This window comes from Myotis myotis, unplaced genomic scaffold (genome assembly GCF_014108235.1).
Source record: "Myotis myotis isolate mMyoMyo1 unplaced genomic scaffold, mMyoMyo1.p scaffold_m19_p_4, whole genome shotgun sequence".
NCBI lineage: Eukaryota > Metazoa > Chordata > Mammalia > Chiroptera > Vespertilionidae > Myotis > Myotis myotis.
The window spans coordinates 117,472,996-117,496,522 of NW_023416346.1; the positions used below are offsets into that span (position 1 = coordinate 117,472,996).

Sequence of the window (23,527 nt, forward strand, 5' to 3'; positions counted from 1 at the left end):
CCAGAGAGATTCTAAAGACTCTTTTTTGGGGGGAGGGTCTTTTTTGGTTTGATCCTTCCATATCTTTCTCCTCTGCCTCTGTCAGATTTTCTGAATTGACTCGAATATGTAAAAGGGTTACGGTAGCTCTCAGGACTAGAACAACGACTAATGCACCAGCACAGTTAATGTTCAGAGGCGTAAATATGTGTAAAATTGTTTTTATGTTGATCTGTGTACCATCAATAAAACCTTGCCAGGTTTGGAAACTAAAAAGCATCTCTAATCTCCTAACTGAAGAAAAAACAGTATGGATTTTACATCAAATCACTAAAGTACAATTAAGCTTCAAAATCAATATATACTAATATTCACGAAGACTACATTGTACACAGCAATTTTTCAGCTCACAGTGTACAAATTATAAAACCCACAGGATATCAGAAATAGAATTTTTTAAATGGTATGCAAAACCTTTTTCTTATGCTAATGTAATGAATCCATTATGCCCTGAATCAAAGTAATTTAAAACGAAGACTTCTTCCCATGTTGTTAAATTCCACTTACCTTGAACAACTCAAATAGCATGTGAAACAGATGTGAGGGCACATAAACTACCTGAATAGGTTTGCCTGGAGCTTTGGCTGAAAACAGAGACAAAATCGTCAATGAATAAGGACCCAAACTAGAAGAAAGTAAAAAATGTTTGCATTCTATTTTCTGAGTACATAAAAAGGAACTCTACAAAAGGCTAATTTAGGTTTCCACCTCTAAAGGCAGGGCTGAGCAAATGCTTTTGAAGTCCAACAAAATTTTTTTTTTGGGGGGAGGCATCCAGTTCCTTTACTTACCAGCTATGTGACCCTGGGCAAATTATTCAAATGCTTTGGAACTTAGCTGAGTAATATTGGAATATTATCACCTACATCATAATGTTCTAAGCATTACATAAGGCCACCCCAAATATCACTCTGGGTTTTTTTTTCTTTTTAAAAAATGTTTTTATTGATTTCAGAGTGAGGAAAGGAGAGAGAAACATCAATGGTGAGAATCATTCATTGGCTGCCTCCTGCACGCCCCCTACTGGGAATCGAGCCTGAAACCCAGGCATGTGTCCTGACCAGGAATTGAACAGGTGACCTGTCGGTGCACGGGAGGATGCTCAACCAACTGAGCCACACCGGCCAGGGCTCATTCAGTGTTTTTCAAATTGGGAGACACCCACCCCTACCACTGACCCCAGTGGTCAGCAGGGGGAGTGTGAAGCCACAGAGGAAAAGGGGCACATCTTTTTGGTGAATTGGACTAAAGAGCAATGTTAAATTATGACAAACAAGGCATATTATAGAGTAGAATGTAAGGTTCACATGACTTTTCTACTAGGAGCTAACAGCCCCCTGGAGATCTACAGTCCTTTCTCCTTGCATCAGTGATTTTCTGGGGAAATCTAAGAAATGCCTAATTCCATATCAAGCACTAAGAATAGTGTGAGCTACTGAGTAGATGCTAGAAAATGTAGTCCTCGTGACCTGAAATCACTTAAGAGACTGAAACTATGGGAACTTTCTTAAGTAGGACCACAGACATACCCACCCATGTTATAATTTCAACCTAACTACTTCCTCTAACAAAGTACATAATTAACAGCATAAAGTAGAGAGAACATTCGTCTGGTTCTTAGATTACAAAGAGCTTGAACGTACATTATCCAATTGAATCCTTGTGATAATACTGTGTGCCTCATAGGGTGGGTGGCATTATTATGGGTGAAGACACAGGCTTTGCAGAGGCTACATGACTTGCCCACCAGAACAGAAGAGGCACTAATACTGGACACCTGAACCAAGAGCTTTTGTGATTCTAAATCCTGAACCCTTTGATAATCAGTTATTTTTTTGTTATTTCTTCCCCCCGCCCTTGACAGTCCCCTAGCCTCCCCTACCCCCCAGTGTCTTATGTCCATTGGTTATGCTTATATGCATGCATACAAGTCCTTCGGTTGATCTCTTATTTTTTAAATTACTACATTAATATATATAAATGATTTTAAAATTTGTTAAAAAGAAAACAAGTCCCTCCACCCTTTCCTATCTAACCCCCCAGACTGCACCCAGAGGCAGCCAGTGAATTCTTCTGTACTTTGCCCATAGATTCTAGACCGATCACTGCAGAGCACCCACAACAATGTACCAGGATAACATTTCCTTCCCTGTGAGTCCCATGACATGATCCATGCATCACTTGAAGAAGAATGTTCTCAGTCTTAAGGTGAAATGGATTCTCTTTATCGTCCTCCAACTGCTTAAAATCAGACTACCCTTTTTAAGTCGCCGAATATTTGGACCATGTCTTTCTGATACAGGCTTACATATCTCCCAGAACTTCTAACTACTTTTCCTCTTGGGTAACTGCACAAGAAACTTATGCTTTCCTCTCCATATCACTAAAATCTTCCAGCTTTTTATTCTACTGCATGGTACCTACTCCATTCTTAAGGACTTTTCAAATTAGAATCAACTGCTTTCCAAACATGCTGCATAGCAATCATCCTCAAATCGTTTTTGATTGAAGTTCTAGAATGTTTTCGCTACTTTTTCTATCCCTAGTAAACACACCATCAAGACCGTCAGATAACCTACCTCAAAAAGGTGTGCAAGGGAGGTACATTTCTCAATCCTTAGTCCTCTGATTCACTTGATTGAAAGTTTGGCTGGGTACAGAATTCTTCATTCAAAATCATTTTCTCTCAGAATTTGGAAAGGGGGGCCCGACAGTGCAGCTGCTAAGTTTAAATGCCAGTCACATTTTCATTCACACTGCTGGTTTTCACCTGAGGCCTGATACACCTTGGTTGTAATATTCTTGTTGAAGAATGAGGGACTGGATTAATCATTTGAGGTAGCTCTAACTTACACCAGCTTCCAACTAACCCCTACCCTTTCACTTCCCATTTCAGTCCTTTGCACCTCCTGGCTCTGCTCCTGGAGTCCCTCCAGGATAACCTCTGGCAACAGGTACCATCTCTTCTGCTGCCTCCTTTGTGGCTTCTTCTGCTCGACATATTTCCCTCTGGTTACCCTATGGCAGTGGTCGGCAAACTCATTAGTCAACAGAGTCAAATATCAACAGTACGATTGAAATTTCTTTTGAGAGCCAAATTTTTTAAACTTAAAACTATATAGGTAGGTACATTGCTATTAACTTAATTAGGGTACTCCTAAGGCTTAGAAAGAGCCACACTCAAGGGGACAAAGAGCCGCATGTGGCTTGCAAGCCGCAGTTTGCCGACCACAGCCCTATGGCAAGAGGTGATATCAGTGGGCCACTGATGAACCTCCTGGTTGCTTTGCTGTTTTTGTTTGGAGTACACTAAATGTTTGTTTGGACTAAAAGGCATGACTAGCTATATAAACAGCCTTCTGAATTCAACCTTTTTCACTCGAAATCTCAGGAAAATTAAAATACCTTTCATAGTTTTATTGTGTGTGTTTTAGTTCAATCAACACTCTCTAGGAGCCTTCTGAAGACTTGCTCAATGACTTGGACTTTTCTTTGGGGGCAATACAGTTTACATGTCTGTCCTTCCCTTTAAAGCCATGCCAAATGTTTTGTCCATGACTCTTTTTTAATCCCGGATCCAGGAGCTTTTATGTAATGGGCTCTTAATAAACATTTGCTGACTTTTTAAAATAAGACACAAATGGGATATGAATGTTCCATCTAAAGGTACATTTTAAAAAGTCAATGGAAAAAACTGTCCAGGTTTTTCATGCTCGAGACTTAATGAAGTCTCTCTTTTGCACAGTCATTGCTCCAAATATCATTCATTAAAACAACATCTATTAAGTACCAAGAGAACTCTACATAAGATATGCAATTTTTTATTTTCAGACAATTTTCCTATAAGAATGAAAAAATAATGGAAGCTACAAAGAAAAAAAAATGCATTCAAGGGAAAAGGGTTAATATCCAAAATTTATAAAGAACTCATATAACTCAACACACACAAAAACCCCCATCCAATTAAAAAATGAGCAGAGGACCCAAATAAACACTTCTCCAAAGAGGACATACCCATGAAAAGATGTTCACTAATCATTAGCAAAATGCAGAGCCAGTACACTCAGCGGACAGCTTCAGACCACATCGAAGCACCACCCAACCGCCTCCACAGTGACTCACTCACAAGGCAGACTCAGTGGGCACCACAGCCTTCCCCAGAACTTCTGCTTCCAAATTCTCCAAAGCCAGAAGAAGGGCTTGAAGTATGGAAAAACTGGGCTCAGACCAACAACGCTGAGCCAGAGACAGATGCTCAGAACAGACTGGCTCCCATTGGGAGACGCCAGCTTCTGTGATTCCAAGAAGATCTCATCTCTTCTGCTGTGGCCAAGTTCAATTATGGTCTCTGTCTAATGACACTGGAGGCTCGAAATGGAGAAGGTGAACCCTATAGGAGAATTGTCTGAAAATATTTTCCTGTGCATTCAGAAGTATCTTTTTGAAAATGGATGGGTTGATGACATTTCCTCAGATCTTACGTTCTTTTCACAGAGTGGCTACCTGAAGTTCTGAGGGACATTCAGCCCCAACTAACTCTACTTGGCTATGTCCTGCCCAGCCAAGTGACTGAGGAGCCCCTTGGAACTAAGTACTGCTCTGTGGGATGGACCCAGCACAGCTGATCCTCCACAGTGGTCGCAACCAGTCTTTGCAGCCAACTGGCCTGGGGTAAGTGCTTCCCATTGAAGAGCCAACAGCAATCAAGGCTCAACTACAACAGGAGGGTGCACACAGCCTCCACATGGGGTACACCTGAAGTGCCCTGCTTGGGTGACTGGGGAGGCTGAACCACTGGACCCTACAGGACACCTACTATACAAGGCCACTCTGCCAATTCCAGGAGACAAAGCAGCTTTACCTAATACACAGAAACAAACACAGGGATGCTGCCAAAATGCGGAGGCAAAGAAACATTCCAAGATGAAGAAAAAAACCCAGAAAAAACAAAACTCCAGAAAAAGGAAACAAACAATCTACTAGATGTAGAGTTAAAAACACTGGTTAGAAGGATGCTCAATTAACTTAGGGGAAGAGTAGGTGAAATTAGAACTTCAATAAAGAGATAGGAAACTAGAAAACATAAAAAATAAACAGAAATGAAGAATACATTACAGGGAATCAACAGTGAAGTAGATGAAGCAGATATTCAAATCAGAGATTTGGAAGATAAGGAAGGAGAAAACATACAATCAGAACACCAAAAAGAAAAAAGAATTTAGCCGAAACCGGTTTGGCTCAGTGGATAGAGCGTCGGCCTGCGGACTGAAGGGTACTGGGTTCGATTCCGGTCAAGGGCATGTACCTGGGTTGTGGGCACTTCCCCAGTGGGGGATGTGCAGGAGGCAGCTGATCGATGTTTCTCTCTCATCGATGTTTCTAACTCTCTATCTCTCTCTCTCTCTTCCTCTCTGTAAAAAATCAATAAAATATATTTTTTTAAAAAAAGAATTTAAAAAATGAGGATAGTGTAAGGAGCCTCAGGGACAACTTCAAGCATACCAACATTTGCATCATGGGGGTGCCAGAAGAAGAAGAGGGAGAACAAGATATTGAAAACCTATTGGAAAAAATAATGACAGAAAATTTCCCCTACCTGGTGATGGAAAAAGACATACAAGTCCAGGAAGCACAGAGAGTCCCAAACAAGATGAATTCAAAGAGGCCCACACCAAGACACATCATAATTAAAATGCCAAACATTAAAGACAAAGAATCTTAAAAGCAGCAAAAGAAAAGCAGTTACCTCATAAGCAATTACATAATACTGTAATAACTGTGTAGCATGGTGCCAGTTGGGGTACTGGAAATATCAGAGAGAATATCTGATTGTCTAACCACTATGCTGTATGCCCAAAATTAATACAAAATAATACTGAATGTAAACTGCAATTAACAATAAAATTTAAAATAAAAACAGATTTCTAAGAGGAAAAAAAAACAGCTGTAATAAGAGATTCAAGAAGGAAAAAGAGAAATGGTACCTGGGCACTTAGAGATGGTTAATCAATTCCCAAAAATCAATGCATAAGGCTATTAGAGACAATATATAGTGTAGTTCAAAGTCACATTGGGGCCAAGTTCTGACTTAGGCATTTAATAGATATATTAATAGGTACTTAACCCATCTGGGCCTCGGCATCCCATTTCTGAAATGGCGCAGAACTTATCTCACTGGGTTAATATAAGGATGAAATGAGATCATGGCGATAAACTAATTTACATAGAGCCCGCCACATTGTAAGCAGTCAATAAATGCTGCCTATTCTCTTAACTAAAAATTAATTTCTACAGTATTAATGGAGCTATCAGTAATGGCTTTTTGACTGCTGCATAGAACCATTTGCCTGAAAATATCCACAAAAGTACCCAATATTGAGAAACTAGAGGTCAACTATCCCAGGGTAGATACATAACCTTTCTATGAAACTTCTTATAACAAAATAGATAGCATGAGTTGAAATTTTTGTTTCCCACCAAATCTAAAGCTATCAACCTCCTGAGAGGAAAGACTAATGTAGAAATGAAAAATTCAAGTCATAACCATATGTCTTATCTTTCCCAAGTCAATCCTGAATTCTAGTAGCCACCCTTTTAAAAATATCCAGTATACCTGGCAGGTATGGCTCAGTGGTTGAGTGTCAACCCATGAAACAGGAGGTCATGGGCTGTGGGCTCGATCCCCAGCGTGGGGCGTACAGGAGGCAGCCGATCAATGATTCTCTCTCATCATTGATTTTTTTTTCTCTCTCTTCCCCCCCCCCTTCCTCTCTAAAATCAATAAAAATATATTTTATAAAAATATCCAGTATGTGCCTAGTGCTGTATTTGAGATCCCAGCAACATTATCCTTTCACCAGAGGCCTGGTGCATGAGATTCATACACTTTGCGGGGGGGTCCCTCAGCCCAGCCTGCACCCTCTCACAGTCCAGGAGCCCTTGGGGGGATGTCTGACTGACAGCTTAGGCTCGCTCCCTGTAAGTCCGACAGCCTTAGCGCTGCTGTGGAGGCGGGAGAGGCTCCTGCCACTGCCACTGCACTCAGCAGCCGTGATCCTGGCTTCTAGCTGAGCGGAGCTCCCTCTATGGGAGTGCACTGACCACCAGGGGGCAGCTCCTGCGTTGAGCATCTTCCCCCTGGTGGTCAATGCACGTCATAGTGACTGGTAGTTCCACGGTTAGGTTGACTTGTGTATTAGCCTTTTATTATATAGGATTGCCCCACAGAGCGAGCATATGGATGAAGAAGCTGGGTGTCAGGCAGGAAGTGACTTGTCTAAACCCACATCTAAGTGTTCAAATCCACATTTCTACTGCCTGGTTAAGCTACAAAGTTCCCATCCTCCCCCTAAGCCCTGCTGCCTTACCATATGGATTCAGAAAAGGTCAATTAGAAATGTTTATTTGCTTAATGTTTTGGCAACTGATTTCTCAAGAGAAATGAGGACAAGTGTGATGAAATAGCTACTTGTCATTGGAGGAACCCACATGGGTTGCCACAAGTGGCCAGTCAGAAAGATCTGAGGTAAATAAAGCTGTTAAATGTGTTACAGAAAGGATAATAAAGGAAGTTTACTATAACTGGCCCCCAATATTCCGAATTCTAGTGAGGACTGGTAAATACTGTGGTGTTCACACAGTATGTGTCCTACATAATCCTATTTACCACTTCTCAGGGGTTTACATTGGAAAAGAAAAAAGTTGAGGGGGAAAAAAGGTGGTGTGTCAAACTAGCCAAACTTACATCCTCAGGTAGCAATGACTGTTCTTTTGGGTTAATGGCAGTCTTACTCGTCTAAAATGCAGAGCAAGGGCAGCAAGCATGTCGCTGACTATTGTTAAAGGTACCCGTTGGGCAACGGGAACATCCTGAAAGGCAATGCTATGCTGGTTCACACAGGCTCTGAAAATAAATCCATTAAGTATCTGGATATGATCTGACCGCTCCCTGAAAACAGTCAGCCATCATGTTGGAGACACGTGCACTCTCTCTCATTCTGCAGCCATAGTGTCTACTTACGGTGTTCAGGGCCAACCTCCAACCTGTATTTCTAACACAGAACTTACTAGAGACAAAGCAGAGTCTTGAACTGCACTCGCAAAGAGCTTTGACATTTAAGAAATCATAAATATAAATCATAAATACATTACCTGAAAGCACGAGGAAACTAGAGGCTGCCTCTAACCACCAGCATTCATTTATCTTAGTGGTGATGAAAAAGGGCTTAAAAAGTCATGCATGAGACAATGACAAAAGTAGTCATACAGCTCTGCTCCTGGTGGGGTGTGCTGCCCAGCGTGACCACTTCGCTGGGAAGGAGCGGCTGACACAGTTGCACCTGGGAATCAGCAAGAACAGGCTCGCTGCTCTGGCCTACAGTGAGTGAGGCTGCTATTCATGCCGAAGAGCATCTGGTTACTACCCGTGAATGTAAGTTCCATGTTTGACAAACAGAAAGCTGGACAGTGAGGTCAGGCCCAGAATAGCCAGGAGGAAGAGAGAATATTCTGATGCTTCTACTCAGGAATACTCCAGCCAAGTCCATTAGGTTCTCATAGTGTATTGATTCAAAACATTGTCACAACTCAGAGGACCCAACGGACTTTGAAAGCAGCTTTGATTCCATACTTTCTAGTAAAATGTAGGGGCCAATGTCTTACAACAGCAGCCTGAAGTCTTTCACATTTTAATCTCTCTCTCTCTCTCTCTCTCTCTCTCTCAGTTATTATCTAAAGTTTTACATATGTCTGCTTTTTCCCCGATTGACCTCCCCCTCCCCAGCCATTCCCACCCCGGGCAAGCCCCCACCGTCCCAGTGTCCGTGTCCATTGTTTATGCTGATATACATGCATACAAGCCTTTGGTTGCTCTCTAACCTACCCACCTCCCCTGACATTTGTCTCTGGATCTATTTTTGTTCACAAATTATGTTGATCATTATATCCCACATATGAATGAGATCATGTGATAAGTGAAATGCAGTTCTGGTATATTTTAAGAAGGAATTTGGTTTATCTTTTTAAAAATATATTTTTATTGATTTCAGAGAGGAAGGGAGAGAGACTGAGAGGTAAAAGCATCAATGATGAGAGAGAATCATTGATCAGCTGCCTCCTACACGTCCCACATGGGGGATCAAGCCCTCAACCTGGGCATGTGCCCTCACTAGGAATCAAACCGTGACCTCCTGGCTCATAAGTCGACGCTCAACCACTAAGCCATGCCGGCCGGGCTTATCTTTAATTGTAAATGCTTATACCGTAAGACTCAGTCATTCTACTTCTAGGAATCTAATGTACAGAAATACTTCCACACGTTCACAAATTTTCCCAGCCCTCCAAACACAGACACGTACGTACGTACGTATGTACGTACGTACGTACACACACACACACACACACACACACACACACACACCTTCATTGGGAAATCATTAAATAAATTATGGCAATCTACACTACGGATAATCTCTAAATGACAACACAGGCAAAGATCTTCAAAGCAAAGTGAAAAAAACATCATAGAACATGAATATTTCCAACCCCATTTATGTAAAAAATGAAGCTCTGTATGGAACTGAGAGAGCAGTGGAGACTCACTTTTACTCTATATTTCTGTATTGTTTGTATTTTTACAATGAGTATGTCTTTTTTTTTGGTAACTTACAAATTTTAAAAAAATTTAACATGGAAATATAGACTCATACGATTAATAGAAAAATCAGCTATAACCCTACTCTCCACACAGAGTTGTTTCTCCCTATGTGCTAGAAATCCTTCAAAATATTTTCCAGTGAACTTGCACTATTACAAACTTCTATAGCGTGTGTTTAAAAGATTCTCTTAAAGCATTATTTTAAAGGGCTGCATAGTATTCTATCTTATGAGTGAACCACAATGTTAATGTCTTCTGTTGTAGAAAACTTGGATCTTCTCATTTTTCTCTATAAGGAAACCACTGTGCTCACCATTCTTGTACATACAACTGTGCATATCTATATTTTCTATATTTTCTTATAATACCCTTTCTGAAGTTTAATTCACTGGGCCAAAGAATAAGACTATTACTAACTTACTGGGTCAAAGAGAAAGAATATTGGTGGCATTTTTTGAGAAAGGCTGGACCAATTTAAACTTATACCAAAAATGTGTAAGTGTTGGTAAGAAAGTATTTTTCTGGGCAATAATTCGAGGCAATAAAATGTTTCAATCATTGCCATTTTGAAAGACAAAAATGGCATTTCTCTTTGGTTTTGTTTGTACTTCTTTGTTTAATAAAGTTAAACACTTTCCCATAGGTTTATTGTTTGTTTGCATTTGCTATTTTGAGAATCGCCTATTTATACCTTTGTGCATTTTCTACTGGATTATTTCTGTGCCACGAACTTTTGAGTTCTAATAGATTACACATTCCTGTACAAAAACTCCTTACAACAATATACCTAGTTGACCACAGATATAGAAAAGGTTTTAAAAATATAGAAAAGATTTTTTAAATCAACAAAACTTTAGGATCTCGCTTAAATATAGCTTAGGAGTAATCAGATTTGGGTCAACTTCTTTGTACTTAAGGTTAAAATTATTCTTTTACCATTGAATTCTTCAATTTCCAACTCAGGAGCTACCATGTAATACTGTTCACATAACATCTTGGCGGTTTCATACGCATCTGCAAAAAAAGAAAAAAGTTTAGCTGCTGCACTAATAACACAGGCACAAGCAGATGATAGATAGATAGATAGATAGATAGATAGATAGATAGATAGATAGAGATAGACATAATAGATAAGCAAACAAGGACAATTTCTAACTTGATGAATTTTTAATTAATTAACTACTTCCTTTTTTAAAAATAGCCTTTGTGGCTTGCCCATCTGGTGTGGCTCAGTGGTTGAGCTTTGACCTATGAACCAGGTGGTCACGGTTCAATTCTTGGTCAGGGCACATGCCTGGATTACGGGCTTGATCCCCAGTGGGGGTCATGCAGGAGGCAGCCAATCAATGATCCTCTCCCATCACTGATGTTTCTGTCTCTCTCTCCCTCATCCTTCCTCTATGAAATCAATAAAAAAATTTTTTTAAAGCCCTATAGAATTTAAATATGTTAAAACTTGACATATCAACCTAAAATAATACAAAGATAAGATTCAGGTGTGTTCCGACTGTAAGTTTCAGTTCATTGATCTCATATTGCTAGCAAATTAAAATTGTATATATTATTTGACCTCGGAATAAAAATTCAGATTCCATTATTCAACTTTTAGAATTAAAACATTAAAAGAACCACAGAGACATTAGAATAACTGACAAAATGAAATAATGAGGAAATGTTAGTAAGAGGAGAGGAAAAAAAGAGTTGATCACTGTGAAAACAAACATTAAAGTAGGACTTAATTGAAACCCCAAAAAATTAAAATACAGAATTATATTAAATTTGCAGGGTTTTTTCCTAGGGTATAATAAACCTCATTAAATATCTGTAAAGTACTTCTGTAAAAAGAAATCAAGATGCATTCTTTCTGCTTTGGCTATAGCACCAAACAACGCTACATCTCCACCTAGTGACACAATAGCACAAAGCCAACCAAGAACCTCCAAGGCTACTTTATTTAAACCAACAAATCCTAAAATCTCAAAGTGATGCTCTGCTATCCATACACAAAGCCAATACATCTGCTCAAAACAACTCCTCCAAGTATATAACACCTTTAAAGGTGTTTTGACATCATTCTTCCATTCACCATAAAAGAAAAAGTGCCCACTAACTGCGATATCGCCTCATGGCATTTGCTTGCCCAATGGCATGAGAGTATAATGGTATTATTAAGAAAAGGTATTACACAAATGCAACATGTAGAAGAGATGGCAGAACCCAGATAGAAGCCATCAACTTGAGACCCAAAGACCCAGTGTGTTTCCTAAAACCACATGTGAATAAGAGTTTTTAAAGCATCATGACAAATTATGGTGTATCAGTGCTGTAATTAAAAATCACATAATGATGCTTGAAAAACTCAAACCACCACAATGAGACTCACATACACCAGCCATTCAAGTATTTGGGGGGTAGTAATGGTAAAATCTACATTCATACACATCTTTAGAAATTCCCATAGCACATCATCATGCCTTGGACACGATACACAGCTAGCAAGCATTTGCTAAATGGAACAATCTTCTTGCCCATGAGAAAGTTCTCAAGGAGAAATATTCTTTTTCCTAAAATCCTTACTGGAGGATATGCTTTTTTTAAAACTGATTTTTCGAGAGAGAGGAGGGAGGGAGGGAGGGAGGGAAGAGAGAAACATAGATCAGTTGCCTCCTGTATGCACTGGACCAGGGATTGAACCCACAACCTTGGTATGTGCCCTAATTGAAATCAAACCCACAACCTTTTGGTGCATGGGATGATGCTCCAACCAGCTGAGCCACCCGGCCAGGGCAAGAAATGTTCTTTTTGGTCAGACTAGGAACTAGAGGCCTTGCGTGGTTCCCAAACCTCATTGTATGTGGAATTCACTACCAAGTTTTTTTTAAAAAAAATGCAGATTATAAAATGAGCCCCTAGAGATTCTGATGCAGTAGGTCTGTGTTGAATCTATATTTTAAAAAGCTTAGCAAGTAATTCTGAAGAGAAGCTAGATTTGAGGACCACTTGCCGGGAAAGCCAAGGCTGGGCCATGTTAATTCAGTCACTGTCTCTCCCAGGACATGAATGATCATGGGGTATTGAGGTGTATACAACACACATGTACTCAAACTTCTACTTCACTTCTATTTAAGTGAACTAACATAAAAATGTAAAAACTTTAAACATCACCCACATAACCAAAATTCAACTACTGGCTTATAATTTCATGTCTTTCATTCTGGGGTAGAATGCAAGTTCTACTTATAACAAGCTTTCAAATAAGACTTTTCTAATTTTAATTAGAAACCAACATTTTAAATATGATAATTTACCAAATTACTTTTATCTGCAATACATCTGAGCAAGTAATTACCAACAATCTTTTTAAAAAAATTTTTTTAATTGATTTCAGAGAGCAAGGGAGAGGGAGAGCGAACTAGAAACATCAATGAGGGAGAATCATTGATTGGCTGCTTCCTGCACACCCCCTACTGGGGGCTGAGCCTAAAACCCAGGCATGTGCCCTGACTGGGAATCAAACCCATGACCTCCTGGTTCATAGGTCAACGCTCAACCACTAAGCAACACCGGCCAGGCTCCAAACAATCTTTAAAAGGAAATTATTATTACTGCCACTAAACATAAATGCTATTCATTGTTTTAAGGATCAGTTTTCAAGAACAATAAGATAATGATCATAAAGTAACTAACAAAACTGTTGGTGTGGCATATACATACATCCCCCAGGCTAGAACACTCAACCTGTAAACACACAAGACTGATTATTTATTTAAAAGGCCAAGTCATAAAGAGCAGGGTGAAGGTTCACCAAGCAACTAGCCAAACAGATCCAACCTAGCCCAGAATTTAAGAAAAGCACACAGGAAAATTTAATACATTATGGAGGTTATTTTATTAATTTTTGTTAATCCTCACCGAGGATATTTTTCCATTAATTTTTAGAGAGAGTGGACTGGAAGGGGAGAGACAGAGAGAGAGAGAGAAACATCTATATGAGAGAGACACACTGATTGGTTGCCTCCAGCACACACTCGCAGGGCCTGGGGTGAGCCTGAAACCGAGGTACGTGCCCTTGACCAGAAGTAAACCCGGGGCCCTTCAGTCCATGGGCTGACACTTTATCCACTGAGCCAAACCGGCTAGGGCTATTAATTTTTTATTAGAAGATTTGCCTATTCAAAATTCACCATAGAACTCTGCTATCAAATATTGGCCTCTGTTGTGAATACACATGATCATTTGTTTATAAATATCTTAGAAGAGGCAGGGCAAGGATGAATTTGAGTGGGTGCTGAAAAAAACACATAAAGGTGCCAAGGTCCCTAACAGGTTTAATAGGACATAGAAAACTGTGAAGCTCAAGTTTAAGAAGCCACTGCCAGAACAAGGTAATGCACATGGCCACAAAGCATTGCAAAGTCATAGAGATGCTGCTTTTTAGAAACCCTTGTAAGTTACAAAGCAATTCCAATAAGGTATGTCTACCATCATCCTTTCACCCAAAATGCATCCCAAGCGAGAACCACCAGGTATTTCTAAGTACCAGACCCTTTCTCACCCTCCAAACCACAGCCAACTGGAGATATGGGGGGCAGAGCATCTAACAAAAGGGTAACCAATCTACAGGCTGAGCAAAATCCTACAACCTGTGGTTGTGGGCAGAAAGATAGGTTGAGGCAAAGAACTTCATCTTTTGAGAATTTCAGATCAAGACTCGGGCAGCGCAGAAGACAAAGGAAACTCTGAGAGTTATCATCATCTAGAAGGCCTGCGGTGGCCATCATTGCCCTAAACAAGTCTGCCAGTATACAGATAAGAGAGAAAGGCAGAGGGGCTAGGACTTGGCCACCCCAGTTACAAAGACACACAGAAAACAGCCTTGTTTTCTGTTTTCCAGTTCCAGTGTCTATAGCTCCGCCTGTGAAGTGCTTCCTGTCCTTGGATTTTCATGGGACCTACTAGGTTCTTTCAATAAATCTGTTTCTTGAACTAGTGTAAGTGAGTCTCTGTTATTCCCAAACTGAAGAGCCCCACGTGAGAGCACAAGACATTATTTCCGAACCAAAATAATGACACACTTTTAGGATGCCATTTGTACGCCATTATGCTAAGCCTACTGGTGTATAGGAACAACACAGGCAGGCTAACATCGCTGCGAGAGGTGACTTTTGTACCAAGTATTTAAGTTTGTACCTTTAAAATTATCTTCCCACAGGATTTTCCATTCTCTTTCCTGGTTTCTCACAAAGAAAGGAGGAAAGGGTCACAATGGAAGGAACCTCCCAGAAACTGCTATACAATACTAATTCTAGCATTCACTACCTCGAGTCTATAATTTGCAGATGTGTAAAGGTAGATATTAATGTGCTAAATAAGCGACAAGGAGACATGCTTCAGTGTTCCACACATTCAATTAATGTTGTGCGTGATGCACCCCACTTTTATACATTTATACAACTGGCTAGTCAAAAATAAAAATATTGTCCCTACTCTTCTACATAAAAGTTTTCTCTAGTCTGTCTCAAGAGATCTAAGCATGTAATCATTGTTAGTTCATTAAGGCTTCCTAAGGCTATAAAACATGTGTGCATGCATAGGCAAGCATGCACGTGCACACCACACACACACACACACACAGATCATCTGGGCTGGACATCTGACCGGCCTAAACCAGGATCTTTCCAGCTGAGAAAATCAATGGTAGAGCTGTCATTAAAACCCAGAAGCTCAACTCCCTCTACACCAAGATTCCTAAAACAAAAGGAAGGGAAACAATATTAGAGATAGAGATGCCAAGTTAGAAGATCAACTGAGAAATCTCAGAGCATATGAGAAGGTAAAAACCTAGTGAAAAATACCAACTACTCTAAAAAGAGGAACGGAGTGGTTAAGACTTCACTAAGAGGCCAAGGAAACTGACACACACTTGTGGGTACTGGGAAGAAAAGCTGGCCCTAGCCAGTGGATAGAGCATCAGTGTATGGACTGAAGGGTCCCAGGTTCGATTCTGGCCAAGGGCACATGCCCTGGTTCCAAGCTCGATCCCCAGTAGGGGGCATGCAGGAGGCAGCCGATCCATGATTCTCTCTCATCATTGATGTCTCAATCTCTCTCTCCTTCTCCCTTCCTCGAGGAGGAAAAGGAGGAAAAGGAGGAAGAGGAAGAGGAAGAGGAAGAAGAGGAGGAGGAGGAGGAGGAAGAGGAGGAGGAGGAGGAGGAGGAGGAGGAGGAGGAGGAGGAGGAGGAGGAGGAGGAGGGGGAGGAGGAAAGAACTGGAGAGGCCGGGGCACTCTGAGCCCTTCTGGGTGTTGCTCCTAGAGCCTTTGGGGTGGATACTCCAGTACTTTTTTGCTAGAAGAAATGGAAGAATTTCCAGGCATTTTTACCACTGGTGCTCTCTGCCTTGTTTGTCCTCTCACAGTCTTATTTTAAGCCAGAAAGAGTGTCTACTCGGGTATGTTGACACTCACAAAATTAAGATTTTTCATGCCCATGGGGAATGAAATAGAAAACTGTTAACATTTGCTTCAGCCTACAGGGAGAAGAGAGACCTTCAGGGTTCCTGCTAGGTGGCCCAGCCCATTTTGCCATGGCAGAAAAGGTAATTGATTTGAGGCCCCACTGAAGAATAAAGGTTGTATACACCTGGCTGAAAAATCATTTGACTCTAGAGATTCTGTGTATTGCAGATCAGACATAGGAAGGATTCCAACAATACTGATACAGAGGGCAGAATAGAGGCTCCTATCGTCAAGTACTGAATTCACCCAGGAAGGCCATGTATGATGGACATGAGTGCTAGAGATGGGGAAATACACAAAGACTATGGATTTTGTAGAGACAAAGATTACTTACATCATTCCCAGTTTTATACCGATCTGTAAATTTAGTATGAATTCAAATGTATAAAGCAATGGGTTATAAAAACAGGTCATTTTTATTCTCTCTTGTCCCATATTTTCTATTGTCTTCAATGAGCAATTTTTTTATTATTTTGGTAACATAGGATTAGTCTCCTTCACTGACTCAACTGGGAACAGGAATTGGATGATTGACAAAAATGTTGGCTAAAGTGGGAAACCATAAAATATGACTACTATCATAAACATGACTTAAAATGCACATGTAAATACACCATTTATTCCTCTACCCATCTTTTCATATAAGTCTAAAACCTCTTCTTTGAATATGGATGGGTTAGGGTTCTAGCTCATCTATCTTAGATTAGAAAACACCACATAAATCTATGACTATTCCAATTCCCATGTCTTTTTTGTTGTTGTTGCTAATCCTCACCTGAGGATAGTTTTTCCATTGATATTTTTTTTTAGAGAAAGTGGAAGGGAGGGGGACACAGCAAGAGAGAAACATAAATGTGAGAGAGACACAAACTGGTTGCCTCCCGCACGTGCCCTGACCAGGGGTGGGGATCGAACCTGCAACTGAGGTACACGTCCTTCACCAGAATCAAACCTGTGACCCTTCAGCCTACGGACCAACACTTTAACCACTGAGCCAAACCAGCTAGGGTAAGTTTACACAATCCTATATAATAAAAGGCTAATATGCAAATAGACCAAACAGCAGAATAACTGAACAACTGAACAACCGGTTTCTATGACATGCGCTTACCACCAGGGGGCGCACGTGGATCATGATGGGCATTGGGTGTGGCAGGATGGTGGAGCAGGTGAGCGGGGGTGCCAGAGCAAAGTGGAGCACCAGTTGCTGTCATCAGGGCAAGCCTCTGGTGGTTACTGAAAGTTCTTTGCTCCCATGCTGCAGTCCCACCCAGCATTCACAGCCGCTGCCAGTTTACTAGCCGGTGCTAGTCCCGATTGCTCATCACCATCAGCGGGTGCAAGCAGCGGCTGCTGGCTCCGATCACCCCCGAGGGCTTCTCCACCTCCCCCTGCTCCTGAAGGGTAATCAGGGCAGAAGCTGCCGCTCACACCCACTGACCATGCCAGCCCTGCTCGCACCCACTGCTGGCACTGGCCCCAATCGCTCCGCGCCATCAGCGGGTGCGAGTGGGGCCAGCGCCATCAGTGCATGGGAGAGGCAGTGGTGGGAGCGGGGCTGCCAGCACACAGGGGACCAGAGGCTGTGGTGGGAGGGGCCAGGTGGGGGCATGGAGGATGGGCCAAGACCCACCCCTGTGCCCACTGCAGCCTCACGGCCCACAGTTCCCTTTCAAGGTGCACGAATTCGTGCACTGGGTGGGCCCCTAGTATTTTAATAAATTATGTAGTCACGACAGGTGGTATAACTTATACCAATGGTTTGAGGACAAATAAGTGACCTTTACTAAACATATGCCTCACCAGATGGGACACAACAGCATCCAAGAAAGTATGTACAAGCCAGTGCACTTAGTGTGCTGTGGGTATCAGTAGGTGTGATTTATGAAGGGAATGAAGGGTGGCAGAGAGGTTGACTGCATGGATGCTGCTTGCTGTGTTTATGCATTTTGAGACTCTGAAACCATCCTCCACTGTTGTTTTCCTTAAGGGAAGAGGCTGTTGAGAAATGAAAAGCATGGTTTGAAAGAGGCAGTGGGGAGCAGGGGACATGCCAGTCTCCCCTTCCTCCATGAGTGTGGGGGTAGGAGTGTGCATACATATGCATGTGTCGAGGGAAGTAGCATTCTGAGTGGCAGAGGGACCTGGAGGTGTCTTTTATTGAACACAGTATCGCCAGGAAGCCAGACTTCAAGCTGTGCCAAACAGCCTGACCGGCATGGCTCAGTGGTTGAGCATTGATCTATGACTCATGCCCAGGTTTCGGGCTAGATCCCCAGTTTGGGGTGCACAGGAGGTAGCCGATCAATGATCCTCTCTCATCACTGATGTTTCTACCTCTCTCTCTCCCTTCCTCTCTGAAATCAACAAAAAAATATATATATATTTTAAAAGTTATGCCAAACAAGTGGCAGAAATGATGAAATGAGAGGGTGGAGTAAATTTTGTTCACTATGCAATAGTGGTCTCACTGGGTGAAAACTCAAAAGGGTCAAGAGAAAGAGTGAAGATAAGGCTGTGAGCCAGCACAGGAAGAGGGAGGGGAAAGGGGATCTGGCCCCCGGTCAAAATCATGACTACACAGGACAAAGGAAGCAGGAAGCTGTGAGGCAGGCTGTGGACATGAACTCTCGGTTTCTTTCTTTCAAATATTGACTGAACTGTTTTGCACGTGATCTTCAGCTGGTTTTTGGTACAAAATCTCTGTCCCTAAGAGGAGTGATGCACACGTGGGTGAGAGTAATTGCAGACCTCTCGAACTTTACACCCCAGTTAGAGAGATCAACAGAAGTACAGCTGTCAAGGCCGGGTAGTTGGTAATAAGTCCAATAAGAGCAGTACAGATAGCAAGCGCTGCAAAACAAGATTCTTTTGGCCTTGAGAGGCAAGTTGAAGCAGGTTCCTCCTCACCCTCTCCAACGCCTCCGACTCACTTTAGCACTGCTCATTCCTCTGCTATCCAGAAGGGCTAACAGTTGCCTAGAGCTCCCTGTCGCTTACCTAGTTGTACTGATTCATGGTTAAAACCTCCCTAAAAACTGCCCCACCAGCATGGCTCAGTGGTTGAATGCCGACCTATGAACTTACAGCCGTGGGCAAACTATGGCCCGCGGGCCGGATCCGCCCGTTTGAAATGAATAAAACTAAAAAAAAAAAAAAAAAGACCGTACCCTTTTATGTAATGATGTTTACTTTGAATTTATATTAGTTCACACAAACACTCCATCCATGCTTTTGTTCTGGCCCTCCGGTCCAGTTTAAGAACCCATTGTGGCCCTCGAGTCAAAAAGTTTGCCCACCCCTGAACTAGGAAGTCACAGTTTGATTCCCGGTCAGGGCACATGCCTGGGTTGGGGGCTCGATCCCAGCTGAGGGGTGTGCAGGAGGCAGCCAATCAATGATTCTCTCTCATCAGTGATTTTCTCTCCCTCTCTCCCTTGCTCTTCCTCTCTAAAATCAATATATATTTTTTAAAAATTAAAAAAGACCCTAAAACCTCCCTAAAAACTAATGAAAGACTTTATTTGTGAAGAAAGTGACCGCAGAATAAAGAATCCATTACTAGCTTTACCAGTGTTCAACACATGCCAAATCTTTCTCACTACCCTCCCTCCACATAATTTAAAGTAAATCCCACGTGTCATTTTATGTCATGCATAATGTTTTGAAATAGCTCTCTCAAAGCTAGGACTCCTTTAAAAAAAACACACAATACCAATATCACACCTACACAAATGAACAATCTTTCTTGAATGTCAAATATCCAGTTGTCTTATAAATGTCCTAAATGAGTTCTAAAAATATTTTAGACTTTATGCCAAAAACAAATGTAAAGGCACCAATGTGTTATATGATCAGTGGTATAAATGAGAAGCCACACGATTTGTGAGAGGACAAGGGCTTCTGCTATAAACTTGTGTACATTGCTGACTGGGTGCTAGCACTGCTTTAGGAGCTCTGCATATAGTAACTCATTTAACTCTATGATACAGTTGAATGTACCATTTTATAGATGAAGAAACTTAGGCCCAAAGAGTTTACATAACACGTCCAAAGTCGCTCAGCTAACCCAAATGTCCATCAGCCGGTGAATAAACAAAATGTGGTTTATCCATTCAACTGAGTATTACTGGGCTATAAAAATGAATGAAGTACTAATGCCTGCAACAACATGGATGATCCTTGAAAACACTATGCTAAGTGAAAGAAGCTGATAGTGTGATGTTCCTCCAGTGTGGAGGCTGCACACACTGGGCCACCTCCCTTGGCTCTAACTCCAGCAACAAAGGTCACTCTGCTTGAGGTAGGCTTGAGAGCTTTACCAAGCAGACAAGGCCCTCTTCTACCTCCTACTGACTTAGCTACACAGTCCAGAACAGGGAAGAGCAACAAAGATCCTTGGTGAAGACCAGGAGAGTGGTGGCCGCGAACACTTGTGTGTGTTTAGAGGAGGGAGAGGACGGTCACAATAGGAGATATCATCTTGGGAAGGGACAATTTGGGAATGTGAGGCTGCACAGAGTATCTGTACTCCTGAAAACAACTGAAAAAGAGGTCTAGAAACCTGGTGGATCACTTGCAACCAGGAAGGTTTTCTGGAGCTGGCATCAATCTTAAATGAATAACAAGGAAACTGCAGCTCAGATTCAAAGCGCCTGGGGACTAGGGACTTATGGTTTTAGGGCTCTGTTTTACACCAAGGCTATTGAGACAGAGTCCAGTTCCTCGATGTCTAGTGACCCCACGAAGCCCACATGCCACGTAGATTCTGAAGCCTGGGTGCACATCAAAAAGATGCTTTCATCGCTTCTCGGCCTTTTGGCTAAGATCAAGTGCAAAAAGATGCTTTCATTTTACAAACACGTGAATTCAGCCAAATTTTATAACAAGGGTTTGCATTCTCTGAGATTTTCAGGTACTGGTGGCGATCAAAACCTAGAATCCTACTTAGGCTGACACATGTTCATGGTTTAAGATAGAACTAGAAGTAAAACCCTAGTCAATGAAGTAGAAACTCCCATTTTGAGCAGCGCGAATTATGCATCTTTTCCTGAACTGCCTAAAAAGAACATTTCATATTTGGGTGAAGTAGCTTGGGCCCAGAGTGGCCTGAGGACTCGGCAAACAACTGAGCAACATAACCCTATCTCCAAGCTGCCTCGATAGCACCACAATCCTATTTGAAGTACAATCGCTAACATTACAGTGGTCTCCTTACCTTTCACGACATCAGCCACGTTGCAGGTGGGATCGATACTTCCAATGTGTTTAGGATGAGCAGGATTTGTGTCACCACCAAACAAAAGCGCTAAACAAACACAGAAGGGAAGGGAGAGAATAAACAAAGTAGGCTGGGATGGTCAAGCAGAGAAAAATGGAGGATTCTCGTGTTTGTAAGAATCATTTTAGCATCCACATTGACTTAAAGTAACAGAATAGAGTGGGGCAAAAGTGGGTTTACAGTTGTATGTGAAAAACAGAGTTCATTTTTGTATTCTTTTTTATTGTTGTATCCTTTTCCATTATCAACAACTGTAAACCTACTTTTGCCCTACCCTGAATATATGATGAGGGGACAACGAAGAAGGAAGAATGTGCTTTAAGACCTGTCAGTAGCGCTCAGCAGGTCCTAAAGCAGTGACACATACCAGGTGTCCAATCCTTTCTTCCTGAACCAATGTAACTTTGATGAAAAAACTTGCTTTCAATTTAACCCACCTTCTCAATACTACTGCGGACATTTAATCCAACATTCACTCAATAGTTAGAAAACACAGCCTGCTCATTAGGCTAGGCTTGTGAGATGTCTTCACTGTGAACATTTCAAATGCCTCCATCATGGAGATTATTTTTCAATGTTGTATACACAAATGATATTTGTTCAAGTATTTTCTTTAACCCCGAAGTTTTAATTTTTTTTAATCCTCACCCAAGGATATGTTTATTGATTTGGGAGAGAGAGGGTGGGAGAGAGAGGAACATCGATCAGTTGCCTGTTGCCTTCCGTACGCACCCCAACAAGGGGATCAAACCTGCAACCTAGATATGTGCCCTAACTGGCAATCGAACCCTCAACCTTTTGGTGTATATGATGACACTCCAACCAACTGAGCCACCTGGCCAGGAACATTCAAGTATTTTTAAAAGTATAAATGCTCTCAAAATACACAAGATTGGCAAATTTTACTTTTGAACAAAAGCCAAAAGGAGCCCCAAAGGAAAAAGTAATCTAACTTCAGTGTTTATAGATACAAATATAACATTTATTTATTTTTGGTATAGTTATTTTTAAATCAAACAAAAATTGGGAACAACTTAGCTTTCACAAAAGGAGAATGCTTAAATAATATAGGGGAGAGAACCAAGATGGCGGCATAGGTTAACGCCGGAGATTGCTGCCTTGAACAACCAAATCAAAACACACCTAAAAGACGGAACGGACATCATCCAGAACCACAGGAAGGCTGGCTGAGTGGAAATTCTACAACTAGGAGGAAAGAGAATATCATACCCAGACTCAGAGGAGGCGCAGTGCTGAAGTGAAATACTCAGGTACGGAGTGCGCGCGCGGAGCGGGCTGGCGGCGGGGGGCGCGGTTGGTGCTTTTAATCGGGAGGGAGTCTCAGATTTTGAGCTCCAGATCCGGGCGAGTCTCTAGGGACCCAGACTCAAACGGGAGAAGAGGGACTGTCTGGCTTCAGTCGGAACTCGAAGGCAGCTTTCTCTCCGAGGTTTGCAGCGGTTGCTGGGACTCTGTGAGGCAGAGCCCCTAGGGACGGAACTGAGAGCCACCATAACTGCTCTCTCCGGCCCACCCTATTGATCCCAAGCCCGAGCGACCCACCCGCCCTGCCCAAGCCCTGCGCAGAGCCATTTGCCAGATAGCCTCAGGCAAAGGCTAGATTAGCACCTCCCCAGAGGACAGAAGTTTTCCCACTGCAGACACAGCTGATTCTCACAGCCAGCTGGCCTGGAGGTCAAATTCCCCTAGTATTAACTATAACAATCAAGGCTTAACTACAGGAGGACTGCACACAAAGACCACTAGGGGGTGCACCAAGAAAGCATAACAAAATGCGGAGACAAAGAAACAGGACAAAACTGTCAATGGAGGATATTCAGTTCAGAACCACACTTTTAAGGTCTCTCAAGAACTGTCTAGAAGCCGCTGATAAACTTAATGAGATCCTCAACAAATCTAATGAGACCCTCGATGTTATGATAAAGAACCAAGTAGAAATTAAACATACACGGACTGAAATAACAAATATTATACAGACTCCCAACAGCAGACCACAGGACCGCAAGAATCAAG

The 23,527-nt window shown here is 41.8% G+C and overlaps 1 protein-coding gene across 3 annotated transcripts in view; it reads right to left on the reverse strand.

Annotated features, from left to right (window-relative positions):
- Positions 1 to 23,527, reverse strand: part of PDK3 (pyruvate dehydrogenase kinase 3) — a 67,992-nt gene that overhangs the window by 9,702 nt on the left and 34,763 nt on the right. For all 3 annotated transcript variants that reach the window (XM_036304698.1, XM_036304697.1, XM_036304700.1), the window contains exons 5-7: positions 21,431 to 21,520; positions 10,631 to 10,708; positions 547 to 623 (exon numbers count right to left, since the gene is read on the reverse strand). In XM_036304698.1, the coding sequence (XP_036160591.1) occupies positions 547 to 623; positions 10,631 to 10,708; positions 21,431 to 21,520 (245 nt within the window). The remainder of the gene's footprint in view (positions 1 to 546; positions 624 to 10,630; positions 10,709 to 21,430; positions 21,521 to 23,527) is intronic.